The 14,561-nt window shown below is 36.9% G+C and overlaps 1 protein-coding gene across 4 annotated transcripts in view; it reads right to left on the bottom strand.

Moving 5' to 3' along the window:
- The window catches only part of RBMS1 (RNA binding motif single stranded interacting protein 1), a 146,382-nt gene that overhangs the window by 22,129 nt on the left and 109,692 nt on the right, over window positions 1–14,561 (bottom strand). For all 4 annotated transcript variants that reach the window (XM_065840686.2, XM_065840684.2, XM_065840687.2 and 1 more), the window contains exons 4-5: window positions 13,177–13,268; window positions 1,285–1,442 (exon numbers count right to left, since the gene is read on the bottom strand). In XM_065840686.2, the coding sequence (XP_065696758.1) occupies window positions 1,285–1,442; window positions 13,177–13,268 (250 nt within the window). The remainder of the gene's footprint in view (window positions 1–1,284; window positions 1,443–13,176; window positions 13,269–14,561) is intronic.

Below are 14,561 nucleotides of genomic sequence, written 5' to 3' on the forward strand. Positions count from 1 at the left end.
TCAGTATTTTTCAAAATTAGTAAATATAACTTTTGGATATATATTGCTTTGTACGTCATTCAAAAACTCATACGCACATTCTATGTATACTTGTATGGAGCTCACACTCAAACACCTATGCATATGCTTATATGAAAAAAATACAAGTGTATGAATGAAATAAAATCATCCAATTATACTTACACCAAAAACATTACAAATAATTATTGATTTATTCAAAGGGGAGAGGAAGAAATTTTGGTAGAAACCACTATCAGTGGACTGTGAACTACCCACAGCCAACTCACAGGGAAATCAATCCCTAAACATTTTGGCTTCAACAGGAGATACAATTTGTTCAGTTCTTCTTTTCTGATCTTTTCTGTTATTTGGTCAAATACAGAGCTATTGTAATACTGGTCGTACATATGAATTCCTGGAAACTGACAGATTTTACAATGTATTTTGAGAATCCCAGTTCTTTGCTCAAAGCATGTCCCTATTTTTGATTATAGAAATCTCCAATCTAAAGCCTCCAAATTTTAATTGCCATACTAGGTTTAATGAGAAAAACATTGGAAAGGTATAGAAAAGGCTTTGATGAAGAGACGTCAGGACAAATAACTGAATTAACTAGAGAAAAAGTTTGGGAAGTATCTACTGCTTTACAGAAAATAGTTGTTCTTGTTGATGTGGGAGAGATACTTGGCCAAGTTGTCAAATATTTTAAGGTGAGATTTCCTGTAAGTGAATAAAAATATTTTCTTTCCCACATGACAACATGTTAATGAGCCAGAAAATTGAAAGGGCTGATGTTCAAAGGGCAGCAATAAGTCAATTTTCTCAAAGGAACTAATGAAGAAAAAGAAGAAAAATAAAAAGAAAAGGGAGGGAGGAGGGGTTCTTCCTGATGGTCTCCCATCTCAAATTCAAGCCTCAAAAGGCAGAAATGTCACAGAAGTTTCTGTGAAGCACTGCATAGCTCTTGCTTACTGATTCAGGGATAGAGGAGAAAGGAGAAGTAGAAAGAAGAGGAGAAAATGGTGGACAGTGAAGTCCTATTCTAGATAGTTGTCCAGTAAAAGCAACAGATTCAGATTTAGCCATCTAAGTGAGATAAGACACAGCCATATTTGCTTTACAAAAAGTAGAATTAACAAAACCCTGCTGGTATCTCCATCTAGAGCGGCCTATTCTTTACAAGCTTGATCGTTTTCAATAACATCTACGTTTTCTTCCTACGTCTGTCTTTTTGATTAAAAAAAGGAATAGAAGCTGCCAGCGTGGCGAATGCCACTGAAGTACCTTGCAAAGCCAACTCCACGGCTTGTCCCACTCGAGTCCCGCAGTATCCTCGTAGAGATAACCTGCCCAAATGGCTTCAGCATGTTCTCGAGCTCCTGCTCATCCATTGAAAGTGGCAAATTGGAAATGTATAGGTTAGTCGGATCTTGTTCTTGTTGCTGAAAGAGAATTAAAAACAATTGCTATTGCTGTTGTCACTGGAAAAACATTTTGAACATAAAATAACACAAGAATTACATGTAACTAATGGTACAAATTTCTGCTTCTCAGGCCCCTTTCTAAAGGCTGCTCTTCCCTAGTATTTGTGACCTCCATCTTCTGTCACTGTGCATAGCATTCCTGAGAAAAGTTCCCCTTCTCTTATTACTGCTGACAACAACATTTTTAAGTGGAGATAAAGGTGAATAATTGACCAGTTTATAGTCTGTATTACAACTTCATGTTTCAGATTTTTCTAGGGAAAAAAAAAAAAAAGCAAAAACAAGGTAAAGGAATCAGCAGACAAGAAAATACAAGACTGGCAGAAAGAGCTAAAAAAGCCAGATGTAAATTAAAAAAAATAGTGGAATGACAGATTGAAAATAATCTGGGGAAAAAAGGAGACAATGCATTTAAGAGTGTGCACAGTGCCAAAATATTACCACAAAAATAGGCTGATAGACACAGAAGTGAGTGGGACACTGTCTTCTTCTCTCACACATTAATGTTTTTTAGTTTTCATTCAACTTTTACATTATGCATTCAGACAACGCTAAACTCTTCCAAAACCTTTTTCTAGAAATGGACAAAATGACAGAGGGAGGCAGGCAGGGTATGAGTGATTAGGAGGAGATAAATGTAGTCACGTCTTTGCCATTCCCCTGACCTCAGGTTATCTACTTCATCTGATCTCTGGATTCCATCTCAAATAAACGTGTGGGTTTTTTTGTTGAAATTGATCATTGTTTTTTTTTTTTTTGGTTGAAATTTATCATTTCCAGTGTTGGTCTACAGATTTTTCCAGCTGTAGTTTGAAAGCATCTCTTGTATCCCTCCCATACTGCAAACTGCTGGCCATGCTCCGTGATGAAATATATTCTTAATCTACACAGATCTATATGACTTGGTCCTTATAGTTGTCCAAAACCTCGACGTCGCCATTGTGGCTCCCTGTATGGACCTAGGTCTTAGCAGGATGCATTATATTCAGCAGAACTTGTCTGAATGATAAGATCTGAAACAAATACAACTTTGTTGGCATAGACTTCAACATATTTTCATTCTGTACAGGAGGGCTAACAGATTTACAGGGAAGTTTGAACCAAATCAGAAATCAAACAAACAAAATAGCAAACAAACAAAAACAAAACCCACAAAACCCCCAACAACAAAATCCCCACCAAAACCCCCCAAATAAACAAACAAACAAAACCCAAAGCAAACAAACAAAAAAGAGATTATAGCTGTATGGGTGGTGATACCTTCTTACAAAGATTAGACATCAATTTGTCCTTAAGCTGCCCTTATATTAATAACATCTCTGTACCTTTGGTACCATACTGCATAGTTAAATAATTAACTATCCTGGATATGACCTCTCAGTTGGGGTTGGTTTTCCCTAGGACAAAAAAATAAAAGGAGTGGGGGCTGGGGAGGGAGGTCATGCCTTTTAGGCATAGAAATGAATTCTCATGTTCCAAAAACTAATGAAACTTAAAAATGGAGAAGCAAATTCTACGCTTATGGACCTTCACTATTTGCATTTTCATCCTGAGTCTCTCATTCATTTAGAAAGGGCTTTTAAATTTTCTGTAAAGGTTTCTGAGAAACCAGCATGAAAGAACCTATGAAAGGGAAATAAGTTCACCTGATTTGCACACTATGGTACTGATATGATTGTAATTCCTAGCCCCACTGAAATCTCCTATACCTTATAGAACAAAAACTTCTCCATGTGCCCAAGTGTTATCCTAGTCAGTCCCTTTACAGTCCATTACAAACAGCACTGGACTACCAAGTATGTTTTACCTTGTGTTACCCAGTGGGAATATCCCCCCCTCCCAAAATAATACTGAATCTATACAGTAGACAAAGAAATTTGTGATTTACACTATCTTAGAGTATCTGAATTCTCTTTCACATTAAAAATCAGCAGAAAGAAAATAAGAAAACGGATTCACTGAGAGGTCAGAGCTGACATTAATATTCATTACTGGGTATTGTTCAACCACAAGGGAAAACCGATGTTGAACTAGTTGTATCTCTGACATACAGTTCAAATTTCCTCAGGTAGGAATGTGAGGAGATGACAGCTTTCACATTTTTAGAATTAGTTTGTTACTCAGATTGTATTAGCCAGCTTTCTTTTGCATCTTGAGATATGCAGGATTACCTCCTTCTTTAATGAACACTAGTAGCAAAAGCTTTCTAGGAGGTTTTAGCCACGGGCATTACAAAATTGCATTTGTACCTATAGCAGAATTTCCTGAAACTGCAAATAGTATTTGAAAGGAAAAAAAAATTGAATTTAAAAAAATTTATTATAAGCTGTAAAATACATTGCACACAAATATCCTAGAACTTCCCTAAATAACCTTTAAAAATATACAAGCTGGAAAATCAGACCCTTTGCATATCTTCATCTAATTTCCTAATGTTTTTATTCTATAATAACAGAAAGTCTGAATTATATTATAAAAATGTTCTCATTAAAAAGCCTAACAACATTTGGAAAGATAAAAAAGGGCCCATTTTGTTCACAATAATAAAAATGCAATTTACATGCAAAAAATAAATGCTTACATTCAAACATCTAATAGAGAAAGAAATTCAGTCAATTGCAAAATGTCAGAGCAATCTGTTTTATTCAGGTATCTGGGGAGATTACATTCCCCTTCTCTCAGCCTCCTATTGCAGCCTAGGGGGTTACCACACTTCGGCATTATACAGTATTAAGGATGACAGATCATGAGATTTCCTTGCCAAAAGGGACACAAAGACCTACTGCAATTAACTGTCACATATAAAGATCTTCCTCCACACACGGTGGGAAGCTCGATTCTTGTACCTATCCACCTATCAGGGAAAACTTCATGCCATAAAATCATGTAACAACATTGTTAGAGAAGGGAATGCTCAACTTTGAAAGAGTATTAGCAACTTCACCACTAACCCACATTGCAAATCCCTTTGGGATGGAGAAAAAAATGTGCATCTGAGGAAACTGTTCTAAGGAAATTGCTTTCTCTGAACAGAAAGCATTTTGTGATGGAAAAAAATTACTCACATCCCATGAAACAACCTGTATTCTGTACTAGTAACTAGACTGCGTTTTAGTCAGTGCGTGCTGAAAGGGTGACTGGAAAGGACTTAATTCTGCTTTCCTGACCCTTTCTCTATGTCAGTCTATTACAGCCTGAATTCTCCCAGGGATTCAGTTATTTCTGCTTTTGATCCTTTGACAGGACATACCAACCACAGTGGAAAAAGGGGAATTTGAAAATACTTCTACATATGTCCATAGCTAGGACCAGTAAAGACTGCAGACATGGGAGAAGGAAGAGCAACATGACAAACAGCCAACATTAGGATGTCACACTGAAATCCTGGAATACAAACTGAAATTTCATTCATCTGTAATTCTTCCAGAACAAAATCATTGAAATGCCAACAAACACATTCCACAGCATACCAGCACTGAAGGTGCAGCCACCCTGGGGAGTGGCTGCAGTTCAGCTGTAAGGACAGATCATATAATCATTCAATACCTCAAGTCAGAAGGGACCCATAGGATCATCAAGTCCAACTAGCCCAGGATAGATTAATTTAATTAACTTCTTTGTAGTAAAAACAAAGCTTGTCATTGGTTCTCAAAAGAACTCATTTACAATAGCAAGATAATACTAAAGCAAGTCTGAACTCTTTCTAGAGTGCATGTGGAATTTTATACAGTTTGGCAGCAGAAAAATTATACCTATTAATGTGCAAAACACTTCCTCTCGCCCTGTTAATTACTTCAGCCACTGTGCAAGCTTCTGTCATCTCCACAAGACTACTAAACCTTAAAACAGCTATTTGGGTATGTTTTGGAAGATCGTAAGCAGCAAGTAATTTCCTTCCCCTTGGATTTCCAAGCTGACTTCCAAATGGCAACCACGACGAGGACTCTGGATCCATCTTTATCCTGTCCTACACAAAAGGCATAGTACAAACAGATGTTTGCTTTTATACAAGGTTTTGGCAGGGAAAATGGTTAAACAGTTAAAAATTCAGAAAGTTAGGAGAGAGACAAACTTTTTAACTCATCCTTCTGTCTCTGTGGCAAACAGTAGTTTAATACATTCAGTTCTGTGACTCCCTTCCTTACCAAAACTTGTCTCACCACAGTTTAATTCACATGGTTATTAGAGTTCAGTTTCAGAAGAGAAAAATAATTCCTTCGATACAGAGGTTCATAATTCTTATACTAGAATTCAGCAAAAAAGTTAAACTGGCAAAAATATCTGCAAACATAACAACTCAGCTCAAATCTTGCCTACACACTGTAATCATTCCCAGTGCTTTCAAAGGTAGGGTTTTCTCCTGTGCTTAAAATCCATGAAATCACATGAGCTGCTTTCACTTTAGCAATCTTAAATATCTTTAAATTATTCGTATTATTTTATGGGAATGATCAAAAAGAATCACTGAAGTCAGTGGAAAGCTTCCTACCTCAGGCTAGCAAGCTAACATTAAAATAGAAACCACTGAATCACCGAGATTTTTTTTTTTTTTTTTTTTAATTCTACACGATTCAGGAAAACTGCTTAAGATTCTTCATATCTCATGCAGGGTCTCCTCGGTGAGTAAAACCTTCAGCACATTCTGAAACATACTAAAAGAGCTCCTATTTTCAGATTCTGGGCAATGTCAGGGAACTTGTGGGCTACTATAAGTATTGTATTACTGAGGAAACTAGGAAGTCTTATTTTTAGCAATTCACATCAGCAAGTTTCTACCGGTCTTTTATCACAAAACACCTTTAGCCAGGTCTCTAGAACTTCTCTAGCAGAACATAATAATACAAAGATGTAGTGCTCTTGCAGATTAATGCACTTCTTATTCCTAAAAAGCACTTACAGCACTCAATAAGCTGACTACAAGATACAGTATTTCTCAGTAAAGGGATAGGAATGATCTACAGCTAATGCTAATCTGTGTAGAGAAGCGGTGATCAGGAGTCCTACATAATGCGAAATGCTCTACCATCATCTGAAAGACATTACCAAAACCTCCCTGTGCATGTGGAACTGTTCCTAAATTGCAAGCAAGAAACTTGGCAAAACGATAAGACATCTGTTTTCTCTCGCTCTGTGTAAGGTCAGGGCAAACAGATCGCCATTCAGAAACATGTGACTAGGCACTGCTCACAGCATGGAAGATCCTCTGGCTGGTAGGGAAAGGATTAAATGCTTGTCTGCCTTCGTATAGAAACTACTTTAAAATTCACAATTGGCCTGTGTCTCACTTGAAATATGTCTGTTTTAGCCACAGTTTTAATACTGTCTGACCACAGACTGCTAACAAGACAATTCAGTGGAAAAATCACTACCATAATCTTCACTTATTCTCCAGAATTGCATATGATTAATAAACAAAACATTTAGTTCATTTTCACAGGCACATTTGTATTATAAAGAGGAATAAGAACTGTATGAAAAATAATTTTTAACTGCAATAAGCTGTGTATTCAAGGGAAGGGGTTGTTAGCCATCTTATTTAATGCAAATGCCATTCCTGAAATAATGGTCATTTAGCCCCCAGGCAAGCAAAATTTGGCTTCCCGTCTGTTTATTTTATAATGGCTTTCAAGAACTTTTATGAATAAAAGGAGGAAAATCATTATATTTACTTAAAATAGTCTATTACAGTAGGACTTAATACTATCGGCTACAGAAAATACTACAAACTAGGTAAAAATAAAACTTTTCTTACAAAACAGTTGCTAAAAACTACTGGAGGAATCTGCTTGAGTTAGCTCCTGTTTGCCTGTCATCTGTTCTCTGGCATTCAGAAGCCCAGACGCAGAATAAAAAAAATTGCAATATGCCTACCTTCTCTCGTTAGATTAGTGCACTAGCTACCATGGTAACCTAAACTTATTTTCTTACTTTGCTCTGCAGGAATGAAAACGGATTTAATTCTCCGGAAGACTGCGGCAGTGAAGACAAGTACAGAAAGCAATACATTATTGAAAGTCATAAAAGTTACCTGCTTCTCATTTTTTACTAATTTAAAACCATGTTCTTCATCAGCGACATAAGACTGCCTTTAATGTATTGCATTAAATAGATGTGAAAAAGCCTTGATTGCCTTACAGAGATGAGGACAAGTGGCTAAGCAGCCTTTTCCTCCCCAAAGGCCCACACCTGCTGTGCGGTTCACACTTTATATAGGGTGACAGTTCATCCTTTCCAAATACCCTTGGAAAAAAGTCATCTAAAATAACTTAAGAATGTTAAAAAAACATTCCCGCACTGAAACTGATTGGAAAGAAAGATAAAGCTGCCCGCTTATGGGGAGTGCTTCACAGTTCTGCCTTTGCAACCATTAGTTAAAAACACCAAGATTCCAAATTCATATAATCTCTGGGTTCTGGAGGATTGATGTGAACTCGGACACTGGGCTAATAGTTATCACAAACTAAAAACCACCCCTATGTAATGAGCTTCAGTGAGTTTGGCCTGTTGCTTTGAAGGCAAACAAACTTCTCCAGAAAATGGAAATTGTACCTTAAGAATGGTGGAAGACTTAGGAAATGATGGTACAACATACTTTGCATTGTTATCACAGGCATCCTTCTGACACAATTTTAATAAGAAGCAATTCTAGAGCTGGCCCTATTTTGTTGCACAAACCTAAAATAGCTGAAAACATTTAGTAAGTTGTTAACATGAGAATTAGTACAATAGTTAATTGTGTCAGTGGAAGTGGAGATTTTAAGGAGGAGGAAATTATAACATAACGAATCTGAAGCCCGAAGTCATAAAAATGTGCAAATGGGGGGAAATTTCTGAATGGATAAACAATAAGTCTTCCCCCAAAAATGCACATTCATATATGGAACAGCATTTCTTGGCTCAAATTAACGAGTTTCATTGCCCATAGAAATCTTCCACGTTAATGGATTACTTTAATGAGTTCTATTATAGATGGCATATATTTACTAAAGGTGAGTTTGTGCTTCCATAGAAAAAAAAAATAATGAAAACACAAACTGGAAAAGAATGAATATCACTTGTTTAAGTTATGATCTTGAAAATCTTAAAGTTGTACTTGTGGAAGAACCAAAAATCTTATTAATAAGAGAGAGAGAATAAAGGAGATATGAAGGAAGGCAAGGTCTTCAATAACATAGAGTCTGGAGAACCAGGCTCATTGGATTACGGTTGGACTTGATCTTGAGGATCTCTGCAAACCTAAATGATTCTGTGACTGAGTCTGTAACAATTGTGTTGGACTCGCATGGTTAAATCATTTTAAAGGGAGGACAGTAGACTAATTTTAAGGACAGGGCTGACACACAATTGTGAGAACTCTGGAATGTATGTTAATCCTGGTTGTGACGCTCAAAGTACATTACAAGCTCTTGGCAAAAAGTGGTAACTCCATACATAGAACGGTTTCAGTAGATACATTTTCTCAAGAACTTTTTAACCTACCTAGACAATATGGCTCCATAAATGTCACTGCCACCCCAGGAAGGAAGTTGGTAAGCGCTTCATGAACTCTGAGCTGCCACAGCCAGGCTGGTGTTACAGCTGGTTGTGTATCTCTACCTTGTTATTATCAGTACAATAGAGATATTCTTTAGCTGAGTTCATCTGGGCTGCAAACACAATCATTCTCCTCCTGGCTTAAGTTTGCTAGATAGAAAGATGAGAACAACTGTGGTTTTTATTAACCATTCTTACTCAGTAGTTCTTTTCTACCCTCTATATTTACACATTAGTTTATATTCAGAAGAATAAGAACCAAATTCAACTTTCCACTTGAAAGCAACACTTTTCTTATCATTTGAAACACAGTTACTTCAGGAACTACAGTTGAACTGAGCTGAATACCATTTGATGAGACAGAATTCTGGCTGACACTGACTCAAATACCTTAAGTTCAAGGTCAAAATCTTACGAAGATTTAGGTCACTCATATCTCCATAGCATTTAGACCTCACCATCTCTAAAATGACCCTTACAGATTCTCAAGTTTTTAAATACACATTGAAAATGCCAATAGACAACAGATTTTCTGTGTATCTCTTTCTTCCTATACAAAGTCATTTGCTACCTGAACAGCTATCTCACTGATTTTACATGTGAGGTGCGGGAAGAGAAGAGAGACATTTCTCAGAAAGTTCACTCTGACAGTGACTATAACAACTTTTCTAACAAAGAAAATGGGCAGAGTTTTTCAATATTACTACTAATCTTATCTAAGAATGCACAGCTCTGCAAAATCAGAGCCTTTGAACTTGTTGGTTTGTTATCGAAGCACTCCTCTAAGAGCAAGGACAATAAACTGATCACACCAAAGAAATTTAAGAAATTAAAATGAATGAAAATAAAAATTAGACAGCCAGCTACTAACTAGCTTAGAAATAACAGTACTCTTGCAGGACATATATCTGTACCTTATCTCTAAGAGATAAGGTATTGGTTTTGTGCCAGGTCCTGAAAGAAGCCAGCCATCACTACAGCTCACATCACCTCCTGATCACTTTCCACGGCCACTTGTACCCACTGAAAAAGATGACTGCCCAGGCTGAACACTGGCAATGGTCAGTGTGACGAGAGGAGACGGGCAATAACCCATCACCCTCATTTCAAATTACCGTCCAAAAGCTACTCCTATCCCCAGCAATGCAGTATCATCTCATGTGGGCTCTTAGCAGCATTATCTGACCAACAAGAATTGTTGGAGGCATTTCTGTTTCAGCAGTGACTGGAAGATAATGTTAACCAGCACAGAACAAACCTCTTCCCAAGCTGCTGCGCCTTTGTCAAGTGTTCCCAATTCAGATCTCAGAGAGAGCAGAATAACTAAAGACATAATGTTTCTTGAGCCGTGGTCTGACACTGGGTTTCTTCACTGACACTATAACATGACATCTCTCAAATGATGGTCAGTTCTCCAGAAACAGCAAACCCCCTGGAACAGATTTGGCAGGATGTGGTGTGAAGTCCTGTCTCAGGCCCCAGGCCCTCCCGGTCTGCTCAACAATAGCCAAAACACAGTGGGCAAGACTATTTTTCTGGAGTCAGGTCAACTTGGAAGCAGACCACTGAGTACAGCATGATCTAACCCCATGGATAGGAAAAGCTCACAAAAACAAATATTTGAAGTTATCTATATAAAACTAACAAAGGTTTTAATATGTATGATCTGAACCACTTCTACTAAACTAGGATTTGTAGATGACCTTGCTCATGTGACTAATTTTTAAGTCACTGACATACAGCTGCCACAGGACACTGAGAAAAGGGGTTTATTGCAGCCAGAGTCAGAACGAAGCTTCAGCAATAACATCTCCTCCTTTGGCTGCTGCGGGTCAGGGGCCACCACCGCATCTGGGTGCAGGGTGAGAAAACTGAGGATCTGTGTTGTGGGTGAGACCCAGGACACAGCCCAGTAACAATGCCTTCCCACAGACAAATAGTGCCAACGGGTGTTTATTTCTCTTTGAAACTGAAGAAGCCATAGTGGTCAGTGAGGAAATCCATTGGCCAGACAGCTGAGAAATTGTCCTCCAGATCTTTCCCCTGCGACATTCAGGCTAAAGCCCAAACAGTTTCACCTCAAAAAGACCATTTCAGATGGTAATGGGCAAAACGATAAAATATAAATCAAAACTATAAAGGATAAAATTTAAATAAAAATATACAAACACACAAACTTTGATAGTGTCTTGCCTGCGAAGAGTTTGATTTGCTAAACTTGCCAAAACAACTATAAGTGACCAATTTCCAGCTTGGAGCATCCAAATGGAAGTAGGATTTTCAGACCAAAAGAGAGCAGCACTGCCCAGGAAACAACAACAAAAAAAATCCAATGGCTCAAAACAGCCAAATCAAAGCACTCAAACTTTTAGTCACTTGTGACTATTTGTTGTGGTACTGTTCATTGGGTTAGTTTTGGGGTTGGGTTTTTTATAATTCAAACCCTCTTTCCATGTTAAGAGGCAGAACAAGTTTCACTGGAATGCAAATTTTATAGTTACAGATTTCCCACAGGTCACCAAGTTTGACACAATGTCAGTTAAATCAATCAAAACTGTCATGTACTATGGTGCACGTTTTCTCATTAACGCCAGCAGAAAGAAATACTCTCAATATTGCAACTGTCAGAGAAATGAGTCGGAAAAATATACTATTGGAAAAATTAAGAAACCATTCATTAGATAACTATAGTGAATTATTAGAGCTTCTCTGTCTATTCAAGAAGACAATTAAGCCAGACATTGCAATTCATTAGCAAAATGGATTTACGTAACTTAACAGTCTCTTTTCTGCCCTCCTACCTTGATATCAAATCCATAAGATGGCAGACAGGGACTAAAAAATCTAGTGTATATTTTAAAGTGATTACCTAAAAACTAAATATTAGTTAGGAGTTCTTTTTTAAGCATACATAAAACCTTATTTAAAAAAAAGGTGTTTTCCAGTAAGCATGTATGTTTGTGTCATAGTTGTAATGAAACATGCATTAAGTATGAAACATATGGTTTCCATTTTGTTGCGCTGGAACCCATCCAAAGACATTTTATGTTGTTAGCTTAACTGTTCTCCTCAGCTGAGAAGCTGTGGAAAATATTTCATCTGAAAAAAATCCGTACCTAATGGATAACTAGAAAAGATTTGCTAGATGTGTGGCCGACTATTCAAAAAAGCCTCTGAGATCACTATTTAATTACTGGATTTTTTTTTAATTAGATATAATTTTCAAACTAAAAAAAAATGCTGTAAGAGGTACCACAAATGATATGAACACATTATGTTGGTAATATTTTCTTATTGAATAAATTAGTAGTGGTGTTTATGGCACTCTATTGGAACCAGGCCATCTGACCTAACAAGAACAGATGACAAAATCATTACTAATGTATCATCTCCCTGATTTAATAGATTTCAGAAACTTATGCTGAAAAACCACTCATCTGAAGATCACTTTTGGCTAATAACCTGGTTCAGAGGCAAAGATCAGTAAAAATGAGAGAAAAAAGAAGATCGATCATGCTTCTTTATTTTTAATAATACTTGAGTTTGCCCTGATGCAGAAATAGGTTGTCAAAGAGTTGGCTAAGAATTTCAAGATGTCGATCATGAATGGCCAGATTTAAGCTTTACCTACATTAACAGAAAATATACTAGAAAGGCTGAAGAAAAAGTCACAAGGTTAAATTTTGACATGCTGTGCTTAAAAATTCATCCCCAAATTGCAAGGCTGCTAACCTTAGGAACAGCAATTAGACAAGGTACAAAACCTTTCATACCTTTGTGATGTAAAGTATTTCAACTATTGACTTGTTCCAGGAAACAACATGTTGCATTTAAACCATTTAGTGTGTTGTAGATATTACAATTTATTGCTTTTGATGAAGCCAATGGAAAACAGTATAATGAATACATTGATAAATCCACGTCTCCAGTTTGCCAGCTTTACTATACTACATTTCTTTATTTCGTTAGTTGAAATTATTTGGGATGCAGCAGTCGAAAGCCCCTGTTTTGTAATCATAGTATATCATGTGGGGCGTGATGACTGTGCTCTCTGTAAAGGGCCTGCAACTTGAAAATTCACATTGCTGATGCTCTGCTAACGTACAAGCTTTTCATCTTCACATCACAATGCAAGAATTAGCCAGTTATTTTAACTCACCTTTGCCATCTGTGCTTGGACTCCACTAGCCTTTAAAGCAGAAACTGCCTTCTGAGCAGCTGCTGGGCTGTCAAAGTCAACAAAACCGTAACCTGAAATAGAAATCATATTTAATTAATGAGACAGTAACCAACTTATAATCAAACTGTTCATATGCTACTAGCATGGTTATTTAATACAATTTTCTTGTTGGAGAAGAGAGAAAAACTGAACCCCCAAGTTCTATATGATAGTGCCAAAAAACCAAGAAACCGATCTACCAAAGTCCTTCAGCCCTGACCTGGTAGGGACCTACACTAGCAGAACAAATCCATGTTCACTCATTATCAGGATTTTGTCCAAATTGCTAACAAGTAGCATGGTGGCTGGCTTTTTGTTATCAGATACGTACCTTCCAAGAGTAAATGTGACATCGTAATTTTATTTATCATAGAGATCACTGAGTAAAGCATAATCTTCATTTTTCCAAACTAAATTCTTAGACCAGTTTGAATAAGTAACCAATAAGCCTATACGTTACACATCATTTACTCAAAACTGGGAGAGGAATTTACTTTAAAAGACATATACCTACTGCTTCATAACTCAATTTTTGGTGAATTCATTGTATGTATATAAAAGTTAAATTTAAAAAGTGAGTGAAAACTCAGCTCAATGAAATCAAGGGAGGTTCTCCCATTATTGTTACTGAAACCAGAATGTAAAAAAAAATATACTGAAAGCATTTTCTATGCCATATAATGCAAACTTTAAATGTTGAAGTAATCCTGAAGTTAATTGCAACAATTTCCATGTATTTGCAGTAACTTATTTTCTTATTCTGAACACTAATGTACAGGTCATGGATTCCAGGACATCTGACCAGCGATGTATCTTGGCCTTCACAGACACTGATGTTACAGGCTGGGATTTTTAATGCAACCTGGGAGATGGATGCTCGGGTCTCACCAAAAGGCGGTCAAAGTTTGGAAGCTACTTCTCCTAGATGTTATTGCAAACCTTATTCTGTATTTTTCAACCCCTTCCTTCCCACCAGTGAACAGCCCCAAATATTAAAGAAATTCCTCTCCAATGTGTAAGTTAGGTTAACAGAAAACAAAGAAAAAGCTCGACAACTAAAAAAACTAAACAAAAACTAAAAAAATAATTAAAAAAAAGCTCTAGAGGAATAGAAAATTGAATTAATTCTTCAGAAGGTAACAGTATTCTCTTACGGCGTGTCTATAATGAGGACAAAATGTTTGCGTAAAAAAATAACTGCATCAGCTTTGAAGTTCTTAACTCAGGAAAACCAATTCATGTAGCTTTGTACATCAGCACAAGCTTATTTTACATGGCAAGAAGCTGAAGGAACCAGCATATTGTTCTGTGTAACATGGTGTTGT

Source organism: Patagioenas fasciata, chromosome 7 (assembly GCF_037038585.1).
Source record: "Patagioenas fasciata isolate bPatFas1 chromosome 7, bPatFas1.hap1, whole genome shotgun sequence".
Taxonomy (NCBI): domain Eukaryota; kingdom Metazoa; phylum Chordata; class Aves; order Columbiformes; family Columbidae; genus Patagioenas; species Patagioenas fasciata.